Source organism: Camelina sativa, chromosome 12 (genome assembly GCF_000633955.1).
Source record: "Camelina sativa cultivar DH55 chromosome 12, Cs, whole genome shotgun sequence".
In the NCBI taxonomy this organism is placed as follows: Eukaryota; Viridiplantae; Streptophyta; class Magnoliopsida; order Brassicales; family Brassicaceae; genus Camelina; species Camelina sativa.
The window spans coordinates 13,536,900-13,552,060 of record NC_025696.1 but is presented as its reverse complement, the minus strand read 5'-3'; the positions used below and the strand labels follow the sequence as shown (position 1 = coordinate 13,552,060).

The following is a 15,161-nucleotide window of genomic DNA, read 5'->3' as shown; positions in this document are numbered from 1 at the left end:
GGAAAGGGAGAGAGGGAAAAAACCAATACTTTTTTTTGTCCGTCATTGTATTTCTAAAATGTTTTAATTTTGACCCAGTTCTTTTTCTATGAACCGGAAACTAAATCATTTCCTGGCTTCGTCGGGTCATAAATTACTCTTCGTCACACGCAGACACAACGGTGGTCTCTTCGTATTTCAGATTTCGTCGCCTCCATCGTTTTAGGGTATTGTGATACTATTACTGATACTGAATCGCGAATGTGGATGGGTTAATAAGTGGGTCTCCATCAAAATCCGACTTTTACTTATTTGGTATGTTGATTTTGGCTTTGCACGATAATCCCAAAGATCTTTTTTTTTTGGGTTTTCTTTTGTGTGTATCCCCTAATACTGGTATATTCATTTTGATTTCTGGCAATCTGTTTGTAAGTAGTGTGATGTTTTGTAGATTGAGATACAGTAAATTGTTTCTTATTCAATTGGTGATTTGCATGTATGGTTTTGCCTAGTTGAATTAAGATGTTAGTTACTAGTTTACACGAGATTCTTCTTTTTATGGGTTTTGTGTATCCTTTTTTCTCTGTTTGTAACTTTATATCCAACCATATTGTTGCTGACTTGTTTGTGATTTTGATAATCTTGCGGCTTTAGAGACAAATGGCTTTTAACTTAGTGATTGATTATGGCTAAGACTTGCTTCTTTTTATTGGATTTTGCATTTTTACGGTTTTGCTTCTGTGTTATACTCTTCTGAATCCTTTTGCTTTTGTCTTCTCCGATTGGTTTTCCCGTAGAGACAAGGTACTCAATCGTTTGAAGAACAAAAAGACATGGAATGCAACAAGGTGGAAGCTATAAAAGCAATGGATATTGCCAAGAGGAAAATTGCGGAGAATGATTACAACGGGGCGAAGAAACTAGCAAACAAGGCTCAGAATTTGTATCCAAAGCTTGACGGGTTGAAACAAGTTATGATGTTGATCGATGTTTATATCTCGGCAGGAAACAAAATCATTGGAGGAGACCTTGATTGGTATGGAATTCTTGGTGTTGATCCATTGGCTGATGAAGAAGTAGTGAAGAAACAATATAAGAGGCTAGCTCTTTTGCTTCATCCTGACAAGAACAAGTGTGAAGGCGCAGAGGGTGCGTTTAAACTTGTTTTGGCTGCTTGGTGTCTATTATCTGATAAGGTTAAGAGAATTGCTTATGATCAGAAAAGGAAGCTGAACGAAGTTAAACCAAAAAGGAGTCGGAAGCAGAAACAGCCACCAAAGAAACCACCAAATCAGCCTAAACAGCCACCAAACCAGCCTAAACAGCCACCAAATCAGCCTAAACCGCCACCAAAGCAGCAGAAACAGCCACCAAACCAGCAGAAAGAACCACCAAATCAGCCGAAGCAACCACCAAACCAGCCGAGGCAATCACCAAACCAGCCGAAACAACCACCAAACCAGCCAAGTTCTAGTGGTAGATCGAGAAGCAATAAGCCCACTTCAAAAGTCAGTACCTTTTGGACAATGTGCAACAAATGCAGGGCAGAATATGAGTATGTGAGGGTTTTTTTCCTTAACAAGTCCGTGCTTTGTCGAAATTGCCGTGGCACTTTTAAGGCAACTGAGAAAGAGAAAACACCAACCGAGAAAGAGGAAGCACAGCAAGCAACAAACAAAAACACAAATGGTGCTTCTTCTAGTAGGAAAGACTCTTCTATATCAACAATGGGTAGTTTCAACAGCGGAAATGTGGCAAATCAAGCAGAAGAAAGAGGGAAAAGAGAGGTTAGGGAGCCAGAAGAAGCTACAAGAGGAATTTCAAATTCTGAAGTAGAAGAGAGGGTTTTTAAGAAGCTTAGGACAGATGACTATGCAGAGGCAAGTAGTGGTATCAAGGTGTGAAGTAAGAACTGTATGACATTTACAAGTTTAACAATCACTGCTTTTTTTTTATTTATGATTAGAGTAATAGTTTGCATCTAGACAAGGAAAACGTACAGTGGAACAAAGTCAGTTCTTCCTCCTTGTCATCTTCAATGTTGAATCTATGAAATGTCATAACCCCTTTTTGTTTTTTGTAGTTAAAAATGTGCTATGTATGAATTGGTTTAGTTCGAATTCTCTACGGTTTACGAACGAATTAGACCGGAATTGGTTCACTTAAATTTGTCACGTTTCCAATTTTTGGACGAAATATTTCCCTTTTCTCGTCCCTTCATTCTTAAAAGTTTTCACTTTTGCCCCAAAATAATTAAAAGATAAGATTTAGTCTCCTTCTTGGGGTCATATATCACTGGTAAATCGGAATATTCGTTAAAAATCCCAATTTTTTTCCCCTTTCTTCCTTTTTTTTTGGTTCTTTCCTTTCTCGCGTTTCTAGGGTTAGGGTTCGACGAACGCAGCTGTTCTACGCGTTTAGCTTCAATTCGCCGTCGAAGAAGCCATAATCTGGTGCGTAGTTATCGATTTTGTCATCTGTTTCCGATTGGGTTTTTGTTTTCCGTTTGGGTTTCTCGATTTTTCCATCTTTTCGCTTGTAATTTGTGTATTTTTTTCGGGTTTGGTGATATTCACGAACTTTTGCATCTTTCAGATCTGCTCTACGTTTTCTCGTTCGTTTGTGACGGATTCACAAACTTTTGCATCTCTCAGTTCAAATTTTCCTGTAGAATTGGCTTTGATTATCTCCAATTTATCTCTATGGCGATTGAAAATTTCGATTTCAATGTTTTTTTTCGTTTTTGCTGGATGCGTGGGTTTAGTTAGGAACAGGGTCGTTTACATGATTCTTAAAGTCACACTATTTTCCTGCCAAATGAGTTTTTTTTTTTCTTATTCATGATTCATGTCATTGTGTTGTCTTTGCTCTCATTTAGAGTATGTGAATGTGTTTCCTTTAATGCCATTTATTCTAAGTATTCTTCATTGACTTATGTTAATGATTCCCTGTTCTTTCAGATTCCCTAAAGAGCTTACATTTTTTAAGATCCTCTTTGCTAGTATCAAACTTTAGTTGCTGGGAACACAACGTGACCAGGTATAAATCTCAGCTCATGGATTTAGCTTAGCAAAATTAGTTACAACTCTTAGATTTGTACCCTTTCATTTGTTTTGTACATTCATTTGTTTCATTGGTTCTGGTTTTTTTACTAGACCTGGTTTGGAAAGATAGCTATGGCTGGAGTATTAGCTGGGGATTGTTCATATGGGGAGAGTGGCATTTCAGCTTACTCCAAGAATTCTAATGAGAAGCAGGACGAGGTTTCCCGTTGGTATTTTGGAAGAAAAGAAATAGAAGAAAACTCTCCGTCGAGGTTGGATAGTATTGACTTAAAGAAGGAAACATACCTCCGCAAGTCATACTGTACATTTCTGCAGGACTTAGGCATGCGACTGAAAGTGTAAGTATTATATTTTGACCTATATATTTCAGCTTTATTCGTTGCGTTTTCCATTTGATTACTTCTTGCGAGCTTGGTCTAGGACATGATAGTTTCTCCAACCATGATAACTGCCTCTATTTTGCTTATTGTATTATAGTGATCCCCTTACATGTAGATAATGTATAATCGAATTCTGAAATTTATAGAACTTGATGTCATAAAGGTCATTTAGGGCATCAATAATCTAGTCAAAGTTATTGGCAACAAAAAGGTGAAACTGATGGGTTCATCTTGGGTTATATATCTAGATGTTGGTGCTTTTTTCGATTTGATTACGTCTTGTTAGCTTTGTCTGGGACATGATAGATCCTCCAACCATTATCATTACCTCTATTTCTTACAGATTATAGTGATCACTTTACATGTAGGTTTTCTAGGAACAAAATTTTGAAACGATATAGAATTTGATGTTGTATAAGTCAATTAGGTTATGAATAATCTAGTCTAAGCTATTTACAACAAAATGGTGAAACTGGTGAGTTTACTTGGGTTACATTTCCCAATAGTCCTTCAATGGCTTTGCAAAAATTAGTATATAGTGGTGAATACAGTACTCGGTATGAATTGTCTTCATATTGACATGGTTTCATCTGCATTGATAGCTTTCACTTTTGGCTCTCAATGAAAGCAGCTAATATATTTTTTTTTTTAATACAGTCCGCAGGTTACAATAGCTACAGCAATAATATTCTGCCATCGATTCTTCATTCGCCAGTCACATGCTAGGAATGACAGAAGGGTGAGTATAATTTCTTTGCACATTGATGTAGTTATAGACATGGGCGTACTCTTTGTTGTTCGAGCCAGTCTGCCGGTCTCTTTGCATTTATTTTGTGGCGTTGAAATAGTTCCTTGTCCTTGGTGTCTGTTTACACTCATTGTCTCCATCTATCTGCCATTTTCCTTTGTATATATAGAAGGCAAACTAGCTGATGCAGTAGATGAATTTACACATGACTTCTTGTGAAGATGTTTGCCATGATATATTTTAAGCGTTCTCTTAGTCTATTTGGTATCAATGTATCTAGTTCTTTGTACATATTTATCCTTCTAGAGACTAGAGCAGAACAGTATTAAGATTATTACTGATTCCTTTTTCCATGTTTCCTCCCTCCACGCCCAGACGATTGCTACAGTCTGCATGTTCCTTGCTGGAAAAGTCGAAGAAACTCCAAGGCCGTTAAAAGATGTTATTGTTGTCTCCTATGAGATAATACACAAGAAGGATCCTACTACTGCACAGAAGATCAAGCAAAAGGTTCGAATACTACTAAACCTTCTCTACTCTGCTTCCTGTTTAGTTAGCATAAGTGAATTTGCACTTTTTTCTTTGCATATTTTATTTCACTATGACATTAATTTGGCACGAACCTCAGGATTGTGCTTGTTTGTTATCAATCCTCCTAAGCTAACTGTCGATTTTTTTGGATCTCTCATCTGTTCTGATCGCGTTCTATGTTATTTCTCTTCTTTGTACTGAACTTATTACGCTATTGCAGGAAGTATATGAGCAACAAAAAGAGCTTATACTTAGTGGAGAAAAGATTGTGCTTTCTACGCTGGGGTTTGACTTCAATGTTCATCATCCTTATAAACCTCTTGTAGAAGCGATAAAGAAATTTAAGGTCGCACAGAATGCTCTGGCCCAAGTTGCATGGAATTTTGTTAACGATGGGTACGTTAAAAGTCTGTTTCCTTGAAAAGCTTCAGATAGATCTATCTGCCTTGTATTTTCGTCTTCATACAATAAAAAGATGCTTGCAGTCTGCGGACGTCACTCTGCCTGCAATTTAAGCCTCACCACATTGCGGCGGGAGCAATTTTTCTTGCTGCGAAGTTCCTTAAAGTGAAATTACCATCAGATGGAGAGAAGGTTTGGTGGCAAGAATTTGACGTCACACCTCGACAACTGGAGGGTGAGAGAACTATCTTTATCATCCACTTTTTCTGTTTGAATTCTATTCGTTATTTTGGATCTGATGCTAAAGTTCTACTGCCTTTTGTATACTGCAGACGTTAGCAACCAAATGCTTGAGCTGTATGAGCAAAACCGTGTTCCTGCATCTCAAGGAAGCGAAGTCGAAAGTAGTGTAGGTGGAGGCTCAGCTCATAATGGTGGGTCTAGGCCAATATCAGCACGTTCAACTCATGAACATTCAAATTCTGATAATCACGGGGGTTTGTCAAAAGCTACACAAAACCGGAACAATGATAATGGGAGTGGTGAGGCAGGTAGTGTCATTACCGAGCAGAAGGGGGAAAGAGATACAGAAACGAAAGATAGCCTGCATACGGAGAATCATCCAGCCCATAAGTCTAGGTCGGGAGTTGAGGCACCTGGGAAGGAAAAAACAGAGAAAGCAGCAGGTGCACAGCTTCCAAAAGATGATAAATCTAGAGTTGTTGATACAGGTGATGCCCCGGTCAGCCAGTCCCCAAAAGACTTAAAATTGCTTAGAGATACGGTGAAGGCTAAACTAGAGGCTAAGAAGTTCCAAGGTGAGAGGACGAGGAAAAAGGATTTGGTAGATGAGGATGATTTGATCGAAAGAGAACTGGAAGACGTGGAATTAGCTGTTGAGGATGACAAAGATATACAAAACAAGAGCTCGGAAATCAATCACATGGGTACAGAACATGGCGAGATTCTTGATGGAAAGCACTTGGTGGGGGGAAATACTGAGGAAGGTGAAATGGTAGATGATGTTTCTTCAACAATGCCTAGCCGTAAGAGAAAAATGGGAAGCCCTTGTGAAAAACAGTTAGGAGAAGGAAAGAGGCGACACAATAACAGTGAGAATGTTGAAGAAAGTCACAAGACAAACTGAGGAGGAAGTAGTCATAGTCATGGTGACCAATATAGCCAAGAAGACACTCCCAAGAGAGGTAAAAAAGATCTCTCTTTGGTTTTTACTTTCTCATGGGTCTCTACAAGAGATATTTGGCAACTTTGAATCCCAACCATGGTGCGAAACAAGCTCATTGTATTTACGATGTTGGTTATATCTTCTTTTTTTCTGTTTCTTGGCACTTGTATCCAACAGTTGAGAAACTAAATCGGGTTTCCATCCGTGAGAGACCATCCCATAGGCTATATAAGGAACTCTATTGTTGGCATTCCCTTTGTATAATGTAGGGAAGACGAGAATTTTTGACAGAAGTTATTTAGAGCCAAGTCAATACTTGATTTGTTTTGATAACATTAGGAAACAGAGTGGTCAACTGATTTGTCAATGTACATTAGGGAACGAGGTGATTTTGTAACTTTTGTTTTATATTAAGATTAAAGTCCATCTCTTTACAACTTCCGATTGTCAGTTTGTCATTATTGGTTTTAGAATGTATCGGTTAGCTTCGTGACCATTCCGGTTAGCTACAAACTCAGGCGGATTTTTGTCAAATTAAGAGCCGATTAGTATAATCAAAACAGACCTGTAAGAAAATCAAAACAAATGTAAGTAAATTGCTAGTTTTGAATAATCAAATTTTATGTACTGGTTAAGTTACTCAAAATCTGAATTTGGTTCGGTTGATTCATTATCTAAAGCCGACCTAAAGAAGGAACAACAAAAGACCTAAAAACCCTCTCTCGTCTTCTTCTTCTTCGCGTTGCTCTCTCTAGTCGTCGGCGGCAGATTAAAATCGCTATCATATATATCGTTCCGACACTCTTGCAAACATTTCAATTAGAACAACAACAACAAAAGAAGGTCATCTTTTTCTTCTCTTAGAATCATATTAGTTTCGGAATCCAACTTCAATTCTACAAGTGCAAGAACAAGCTCTTTCAAAACCAAATAATGTAAGTATTGGGTTTGCCAAATAAACTCTTCTTTCTTTTGGATTTAAGCTAAGGATTTGTTGAAACCAATCAAATTTTTTGCTATCTTTGTAAAAAAAATCCAGGTCGAGGATATGCGTTAAGAATTTGCCCAAACATGTGAAAGAGGATCAACTTCGAGATGTCTTTTCACAGAAAGGAGAAATCACTGATGCCAAATTGATGCGTTCCATGTATTACTTACTTACTTACTACTACTACTACTATATCCAAATTCGAGCCTTCTCACAACTAAATTTCGTGCCTTTATTGATTGGTTTAATTTGAATCACTCTCTGTTTTTTGTTTTGTTTTTTTTTGGTTTGCAGTGATGGTAAGAGTAGACAATTTGCTTTTATTGGATATCGTAGTGCTGAAGAAGCTCAAGAAGCTATTAAGTATTTCAACAAGTCTTTTCTTGACACTTCTCGTATATTTGTTGAGGTTTGTACTTGACGCTCTGTTTTCACCTGTGTGTACTAGTTTGAGAATCTGTAATTTAGATTCATTCTCCTTTTGGCTTTTATAGATTGCCCATAAAGTCGGAGATGAGAACGCTCCTCGTCCATGGAGTCGTATTTCTCGTAAGAAAGAAGAGAAAATTAATGAGGATAATGAAAAATCGTCTAGTGAACTTTTAAAAAGTGGTAATGCTAAAGGAGGCAAACAGAGGAAACCAGAGGTTCATGATCCTGAGTTCCAGGAATTTCTTGAGGTTCATCAGAGGGGTAAGTCGAAAATCTGGTCCAATGACGTGTCCATTCCTCCTGCCCCTGAACAAACCGTTAAAGAGAAGGTCTTGGTGAAGAAAGCCGATGAGCCAACGGTTTCCAATAGTGCTAAGCCTAAGAAAGTTAAAAGATCATCTGATACTGAAAAGGCTCAAGAGAGCAAAGCTGTAGCTCCCACTGATGATGTTTCTGATATGGATTACTTCAAGAGTAGGATTAAGAAAAATCTGTCGGATTCGGACAGTGATAGTGAAACTGATAGTAGTGAAGATGAAGATGAAGATGATGATGATGATGATCTTGTGGGGAATGATGATGGTAAAGATGATGAAGATGGTCATGATGCTGATATTCGTAATTTTCCTATTGATGGAGATTTTGAAGCTGATGGAGTTGATAAAGATGATGATGGCGATGCCATGGAAGTAGAAGCTGATGGCAAGGGGGCTCAAGAATTTAAAGCTGACAGTGATGATGTTCTTGACACTGGTCGCCTTTTCGTCCGTAACCTGCCTTACACTGCAACGTACGGGATTGTCTTGTTCATCTTCTGCTGTTTTTATATACCCTGATTTCTGTTTATCTTATCTGTTATTAATCTTATACATCTTTGATTCTTGTCAATAATCTCATGCAATAGAGAAGAAGAGCTTATGGAACATTTTAGCGAATTTGGTGAGATATCAGAAGTCCATCTTGTTCTTGACAAGGAGACGAAAAGGTCCAAAGGAATTGCCTACATCCTTTACCCGATTCCGGAATGTGCGGCAAGGTATTATTCATGTCAAAAAGTAGCCTTATGCTGATTTTTGCTGTTGGTTACCCCTTGAGGTCTGAGTAATTGCTTTCCAAGAAGTAGCCTTATGTTGATTTTGTTGCTGTTGGTTACCTTTTGAGGTCGGAGTAATTGCTTTTCAAGAAGTAGCCTTATGTTGATCTCTAGCTGTTAGTTCAGGTTTTAAAACATTTGATGGTGATGCAGGGCAATGGAGGAATTAGATAACTCAATTTTCCAGGGCCGGTTGTTGCATATTTTGCCAGCCAAGCACCGTGAAACGTCTGATAAACAAGTGTCAGTGGCCTACCCTTTCTAAGTTTCGGTCTTTCAACTTGTATTATTTTTGTGAACCAGATTTTTCATTAGTTGTTTAACATGACCCTTCTCAACAGGAATGACACTTCTAACCTGCCAAAAACATTCAAGCAAAAGAGAGAGGAACAAAGAAAGGCATCGGAAGCTGGTGGAAATACAAAAGCTTGGAATAGTTTATTCATGCGACCCGATACTGTACGTTTTTCTTGTTTAAAGAATGCATCCGTTAATGTTTATTAAATCTAGCTTTTAGTTGCTTTATGGTTTTTTTTTCCTTTTCCCTTTTGTGTTGTAGATTCTAGAAAATATAGTCAGGGTGTATGGTGTAAGCAAAAGTGAGTTACTTGACCGTGAAGCTGAAGATCCTGCTGTGCGCCTTGCTTTGGGAGAAACAAAAGTGATTGCGGATACCAAAGAAGCCTTTGCTAAAGCTGGAGTAAATGTTACCTCTTTGGAAGAATTTGCTAAAGGGAATGGTGATGAGAAGAGCCGAAGCAAACATATCCTCTTAGTAAAGAATTTGCCGTTTGCTTCCACTGAAAAGGAACTGGCTCAAATGTTTGGAAAATTTGGAAGTCTAGACAAAATTGTCCTCCCTCCGACGAAGACGATGGCCTTGGTATTTTTCTTTCCACGTGTGCTACTTCAATATATTGGACAGATTGTTAATTGCTCTCTAACCTGCTCTTACTCACATGACCTTCAGGTTGTTTTCCTTGAGCCGGCTGAGGCACGTGCAGCTATTAAGGGAATGGCATACAAGCGTTACATGTAAGCTTTAAAATTAACTTTAATGTTTATTAAACCAAGAGTGGAAGAACAACTTCTGTATAAAATGTTTAAAATCCGTTAGGCTTTCCCCAAAGTGCGCTTCTTGGGGATAAATGATTATGCTAGTCAAAACCAAACTGCTTCATCATATTTTTCCTATTGTTACAGAGATGGCCCCTTGTATCTGGAGTGGGCTCCTGCAAATATTCTTGAGTCTGATAACAATGAAAAGAAGAGTGATGATGTTGGAGAAAATGATGTGAGAAGAGTCAACTTGGAGCAGCAGGTTGAAATCGATCCAGATGTAACTGAGGTATGTCCAGTTATGATAGATGTGAACCGTTATGAAATCATATGTTTTTTTTGGAGTGGATATGAGCTAGCCGAACTGATAGGTAATTGAGAAAATCTTGATTAGCTTAGGAAACTAAATTAGATTTTACCTTGTGGCGCTATATACGGGTTTAGTACTATCTTGTAAGTTTCAGGTGAGGTACTATATAATTATGTTTATCGGCTTTATCTATATATCTGTTTTCTGATCAATTTTGTAGACAAATATAGTTCTATCTTTTAAATTGGTCTGTTCGTAACATTTCCTTTAAATAATGCATTATATTTTCAGTCAAATGTCCTTCATGTTAAGAATCTGAGCTTCAAGACAACTGATGAGAGTTTAAAGAAGCATTTGACTAAACTGGTGAAGCAGGGAAAGATTCTGAGTGCCAAGGTAAGTTGCTGTTCGTTACTGACACATGATGTGTACACAATTGTGAGTCTAATCTTTTATTTTCCATGATAAGCAGATTATAAAGCATGTAAAGAATGGGAAGACTCTTTCACGCGGTTATGGTTTTGTAGAATTCGACTCTGTAGAGACAGCCACCAGTGTCTACAGAGATCTACAGGTATATAATAATTAAGTCTCTTTGAAACTTAAAAGTTGAATGGAGTAGATGAAGTACAGTGACACTTTCTTCTTTGGCAGGGGACTGTTCTGGATGGGCATGCTTTGATCCTGAAATTCTGCGAAAACAAGCGGAGTGACAAGGTTGGAAAAGATTCAGGCAAGGACAAAACTTCAACAAAGTTACATGTGAAAAATGTAGCTTTTGAGGCAACCAAGAATGAACTAAAACAGCTCTTCAGTCCATTTGGACAGGTACACACTTATCTCAGGATATAGAATAATGTTATGGGGACAGCTTATTAGTTCTATTTTACAAACCATGAACACATACTGCCATTCTCTCGTACAGTCGCTGAAGTTTTGGTCTTTTTGTTAGAGAAACTACAAGGGGATGAAACATTAGCTCTCTCGTATTGGAACGATATAGAAATTATGTGCAAACAAGTTGGATTTGGATAATATTTTTTTCAGAAGAATCTAACAATATTCCTGATTCATGTTTATGCAGATAAAGAGTCTGAGGCTTCCAAAGAGGAATATGGGGCAATATGCTGGTTTTGCTTTTGTTGAATTCGTGACAAAGCAAGAAGCCTCAAATGCTAAAAGAGCATTGGCCAGCACCCATTTCTACGGACGCCATTTGGTAAGTCTTGTGTTGTACTCTTGTCTCATCTCTGAAGCCTGTTTGTTCATTTGGCATCCTTGGGATCCGATCTCGACTCATCTATCTCTGCCCTTCTTTTCAGGTGCTCGAGTGGGCCGAAGATGACAATAGCATGGAAGCGATCAGAAAGCGTTCTGCTGCCAAGATGGACCAAGACAACGGTAATGCAAAGAGAAGAAAAAGCATTAAAGTTGTTGATGAAAGCAGCATGAAGTTTGAGAGAATAGCTGAGTAGGAGACTCTTCCTCTATAGTTTGGTGTTATTATATGAGTCGCTTACTGTGATTGTTCTCCATGGGTTTAAAATTTTGCTCTCTAGTCTTAATATACTTCTTTCAACACAGAGTTTAATTATAGAAGAAATCTTCTTAAGCGAATCAGTTCACAAGACTGGAAACGTGACACATATAAATTCAGAGAGATAAAACAACGAGTAGTACGATGATCAAATATGTAAACTTTGAAGTTGAAGGCGATCCACAGCATCTTTGGCAGCTTGCTGAGCTCTGAATTTGGCCCTGCGCTTCCTAGAAGCTTTGAGCATCATGTCCTTGAGACGCTCAGGCTGGCCTTTAACAAAATCTTCATTTCTGAATTCCAATACCCCAGAACCAGCCTTCTTCTTGACTCTTCTAAACCCGTAATAGCTAAGCTCAGAGAGAAACTCACAGAGTTCGCCAAGAGAATCTTACTGCGGATTCGCTCCTCCTGACTACACATGACGAAACCGTTGCTGCGTTTGCTCCAAGAGATTAATGGATCCGACGAAGGATCTTCCACAAGTTCGTATATCTTGACGTAGAAGGAACCCATCAATCCATTTGGGTATTTTTCAGCCATCCCGAAAGAATATATCGTCAACCCTAAACAAACTCTCATAATGTCGACAACTTTTTAGTTATATATGATTTATCGGCTGATGGGCCTTTATTGGGTTTGGGCCTGTCATTGTCTTCTTAAGGCAATGAGGAAATATCGGGGCAATATGCGATGCGGGGGTTTGTTTTTGTTGAATTCGTAACAAATCAAGAAGCCTAGTGTAGTGTGTGTGGATAGGATTCTCCATGTTTTAAAATGTTGGTCTCTAGTCTTAATTTATTTGTTATAGAAGAATTCTTTTCAATGATATCTTATTAGATACCCAAAAACCCAAGTCAAACGAATCAAATTCACAAGCAACCCCACAAGATCATGCTTTTATAGTTTCTTTCTGTTATTTTCAGTGGTCCACTCTATCCCATTGATATGCATGATAAAGATACTATACTCATGATTTGTTTATTATAATAAAAACAAAAACGTAGACTAAAACCGTGGGAGATAACATAACATTTGCATGTCTTACAACAAGATAGAGAACACAAACATTTTAGGTTTTAAACAAAACATAACTCTAAGTTAACACAGACATAAAACCACATATAGGTTAATTAAACATTAATCTAAGTTAACACAGACATAATAACTCGATTATGCATCTCGCCATCTCCGCTCCTCTTCCTCATTCATCATCATCATCATCATCATCATCATCTACCTCCTCCTCCTCCTCCTCCTCCTCGTCATCTTCCTCATCCAGATTTATGCAATTATAACCTTCATACATCACTCGATCAATTAGATTTTCACAATAACGCACCTCAGTTCTGATGATTTGAAGAGTTCGCAAGGCCTCGCTACTTTCAGTTGTAGGAAGAGGATGCAAAGCAGTTAAGTAGTTCTCCAGTGTATGACTCTTCAGAAATCTCCAAAGCTCGTTTGCGTCGTCTCTATACTCCTCGATGTGTCTTCCTTCCAAGTTGTTGGCCTTAGGTTGAACCACCGAGGTATCAACTGCTAATCCTTCTGCCTCCAAACTCGAGTTCAAATTCAGGATGCATCTCTTAAGGCATCTGATCATAGCCTTTAGTTCCTCTCTAGATGTAGTCTAAAAACAAAGAAAAAGATATATCATATGAAAACCTGAAATACACCATATATGTATACTAAAGATGAACTCTTCTTACCCTGCTATTGACAAATCCTTTCACATCTTCAATAAGCTTCTTGGCAAAAGCTTCGGACTCTTCAGTCAAAGTCACCATCAATGTTTCTACATTTGGTGGAGGGGTTACACTTTCACAAGAAGGAATAGGTTGCGAATTTGATGAATCATCACCTGGAATGTAGGAATCTGATGAAGACATTGCCGTCGATTCAGGAGCTTCCCACAACTGTCAAACCCTAAAATGTCTAATTTTATATATATATAGTATATACACTAGTGTAATCCTGTTGACCTATTTTTTTTTTTTTCTTGGGCTATGGGGCCTTTTTATTTGTTTTTGGGCTTCCGTAAAACATTGCTTGTTCCTTTTGTTTTTTTTAGCTTTTATAACCAACAACTACAACGGTGTGCCACACATATTAACTTGAACAAGATTGAACTCACTGCCCTATTTGAGAGAACCATTCTTGTTGGGTTATCTGTTGCCTGTACTTTCGGTAGCCTTCTTGCTGTACCAGTCAAGAACAAGTTTGATACGCCGGGACTACTAGGCTAGGCAGAACTGTTGATCACTGTGGTTGTGAGCTAACAACCTTGGCTCGTTAAGGATACATATAGAGCCTATGTGTATTAATGCAATGAGGATGCATATGTACCGGATGCTCTACACACGAGGGATCAAGTAGAGCGAAATTTTCCCTTCTGTCCTTGCAAGCCGCAATTGAACGTTAACACACAGACACCAAGGATACTAACAGACACTTGAAAACATCAGTCTTTTGACATAAGAAAGTAACAAAGATACATCAAAAGTGGGATAAGTGAAGATATCTAAATCATCATGAAAAGCTGGCTTTATACTGCTTGATGACAACTAAGAAACGTCTTATTAAAAAACAACTAAATCATCCTCCAATGCTGGTCAGAGAAAAGTGCTCTGTACTGCTTGATGAAAACCCAACTAGTTATACAAAAAAGCCTATCCTATGATTTGTTGAGTGGGTGGTGTCTTTTTAGGTGGCTTGGTTCTTCAGGTTAGTCGTGTGTCGTTAAGGGGTACAATGTGATTTTACTTGCAATAAAGAGAAATCACCTAATGGCTTGGTCCCTGTAAAACATGACAAGTGAGAAATCCAATATATAGAAGCTTAACACGTTCGTCATGATGGATCAGCTAATTAGGCCTATGTAACACATTGCTCAACTTTGAACTTGACAGCAAAATCCAATATATAGCAGCTTAACACGTTCGTCATGATGGATCAGCTAATTAGGCCTATGTATCACATTGCTCAACTTGGAACTTGACAGCAAAATCCAAACATGACTATGAAAAAAAGAAGTCAGGAGAGAATATATATAGGATATATGCTTACCTCTGCAGTTGCATTCCTTCCCTTGCATCTAACAAATCAGATTTATTGTTAGCAAGGGCCATGATGACCATATTAGGACTTACCTATTCACACAAGAATATATAACCCACAGACAGAAACTAAAGCTTGACAGTAGCTGCAACTGGAAGTCAGAAAGTAACAAAGAATAATCAAAACCGAGATAATACCCCTGTGTCTGCAGTTGCTGATCCCATTTACTAAGAAGACATAAACTCTCAAACGAGGACGACTAAGAAGATAGAACACATAAATCTCTTTGCATTATTTGGCTCTCAGAGAGGTAGAACAACATTGATAGCTAGGATAGGGAAAGTAGATAAACAAACAAGTGGTGAACATATAAATCTTGGGGGGGGGGGGGGGG

At 38.2% G+C, this 15,161-nt stretch overlaps 4 protein-coding genes and 1 pseudogene across 4 annotated transcripts; 3 read left to right on the top strand and 2 right to left on the bottom strand.

The window, feature by feature from the left end:
• LOC104731603 (dnaJ homolog subfamily C member 17-like) lies at positions 89 to 2,061 on the top strand. Its single transcript, XM_010451025.2, has 2 exons — positions 89 to 294; positions 777 to 2,061. Exon 2 carries the CDS (start codon positions 813 to 815, stop codon positions 1,881 to 1,883), a length of 1,071 nt encoding a protein of 356 aa, XP_010449327.1. The 5' UTR covers positions 89 to 294; positions 777 to 812; the 3' UTR covers positions 1,884 to 2,061.
• Positions 2,297 to 6,604, top strand: LOC104731602 (cyclin-T1-4-like). Its single transcript, XM_019234078.1, has 8 exons — positions 2,297 to 2,432; positions 2,940 to 3,018; positions 3,135 to 3,382; positions 4,082 to 4,163; positions 4,548 to 4,682; positions 4,924 to 5,099; positions 5,189 to 5,340; positions 5,438 to 6,604. The coding sequence occupies exons 3-8, from the start codon at positions 3,156 to 3,158 to the stop codon at positions 6,250 to 6,252; spliced, it is 1,587 nt and encodes a 528-aa protein (XP_019089623.1). The 5' UTR covers positions 2,297 to 2,432; positions 2,940 to 3,018; positions 3,135 to 3,155; the 3' UTR covers positions 6,253 to 6,604.
• LOC104731600 (multiple RNA-binding domain-containing protein 1-like) lies at positions 6,965 to 11,790 on the top strand. Its single transcript, XM_010451024.1, has 15 exons — positions 6,965 to 7,226; positions 7,331 to 7,438; positions 7,574 to 7,688; positions 7,774 to 8,501; positions 8,616 to 8,747; positions 8,958 to 9,047; positions 9,146 to 9,263; positions 9,364 to 9,687; positions 9,775 to 9,839; positions 10,008 to 10,152; positions 10,465 to 10,569; positions 10,646 to 10,747; positions 10,828 to 11,001; positions 11,258 to 11,392; positions 11,496 to 11,790. Coding segments are annotated over exons 1-15 (2,496 nt in total). The 5' UTR covers positions 6,965 to 7,224; the 3' UTR covers positions 11,649 to 11,790.
• On the bottom strand, positions 11,834 to 12,263 carry LOC104731599 (annotated as a pseudogene).
• LOC104731598 lies at positions 12,735 to 13,615 on the bottom strand. Its single transcript, XM_019233884.1, has 2 exons — positions 13,420 to 13,615; positions 12,735 to 13,340 (listed from the first exon to the last, which is right to left on the bottom strand). Exons 1-2 carry the CDS (start codon positions 13,597 to 13,599, stop codon positions 12,915 to 12,917), a joined length of 606 nt encoding a protein of 201 aa, XP_019089429.1. The 5' UTR covers positions 13,600 to 13,615; the 3' UTR covers positions 12,735 to 12,914.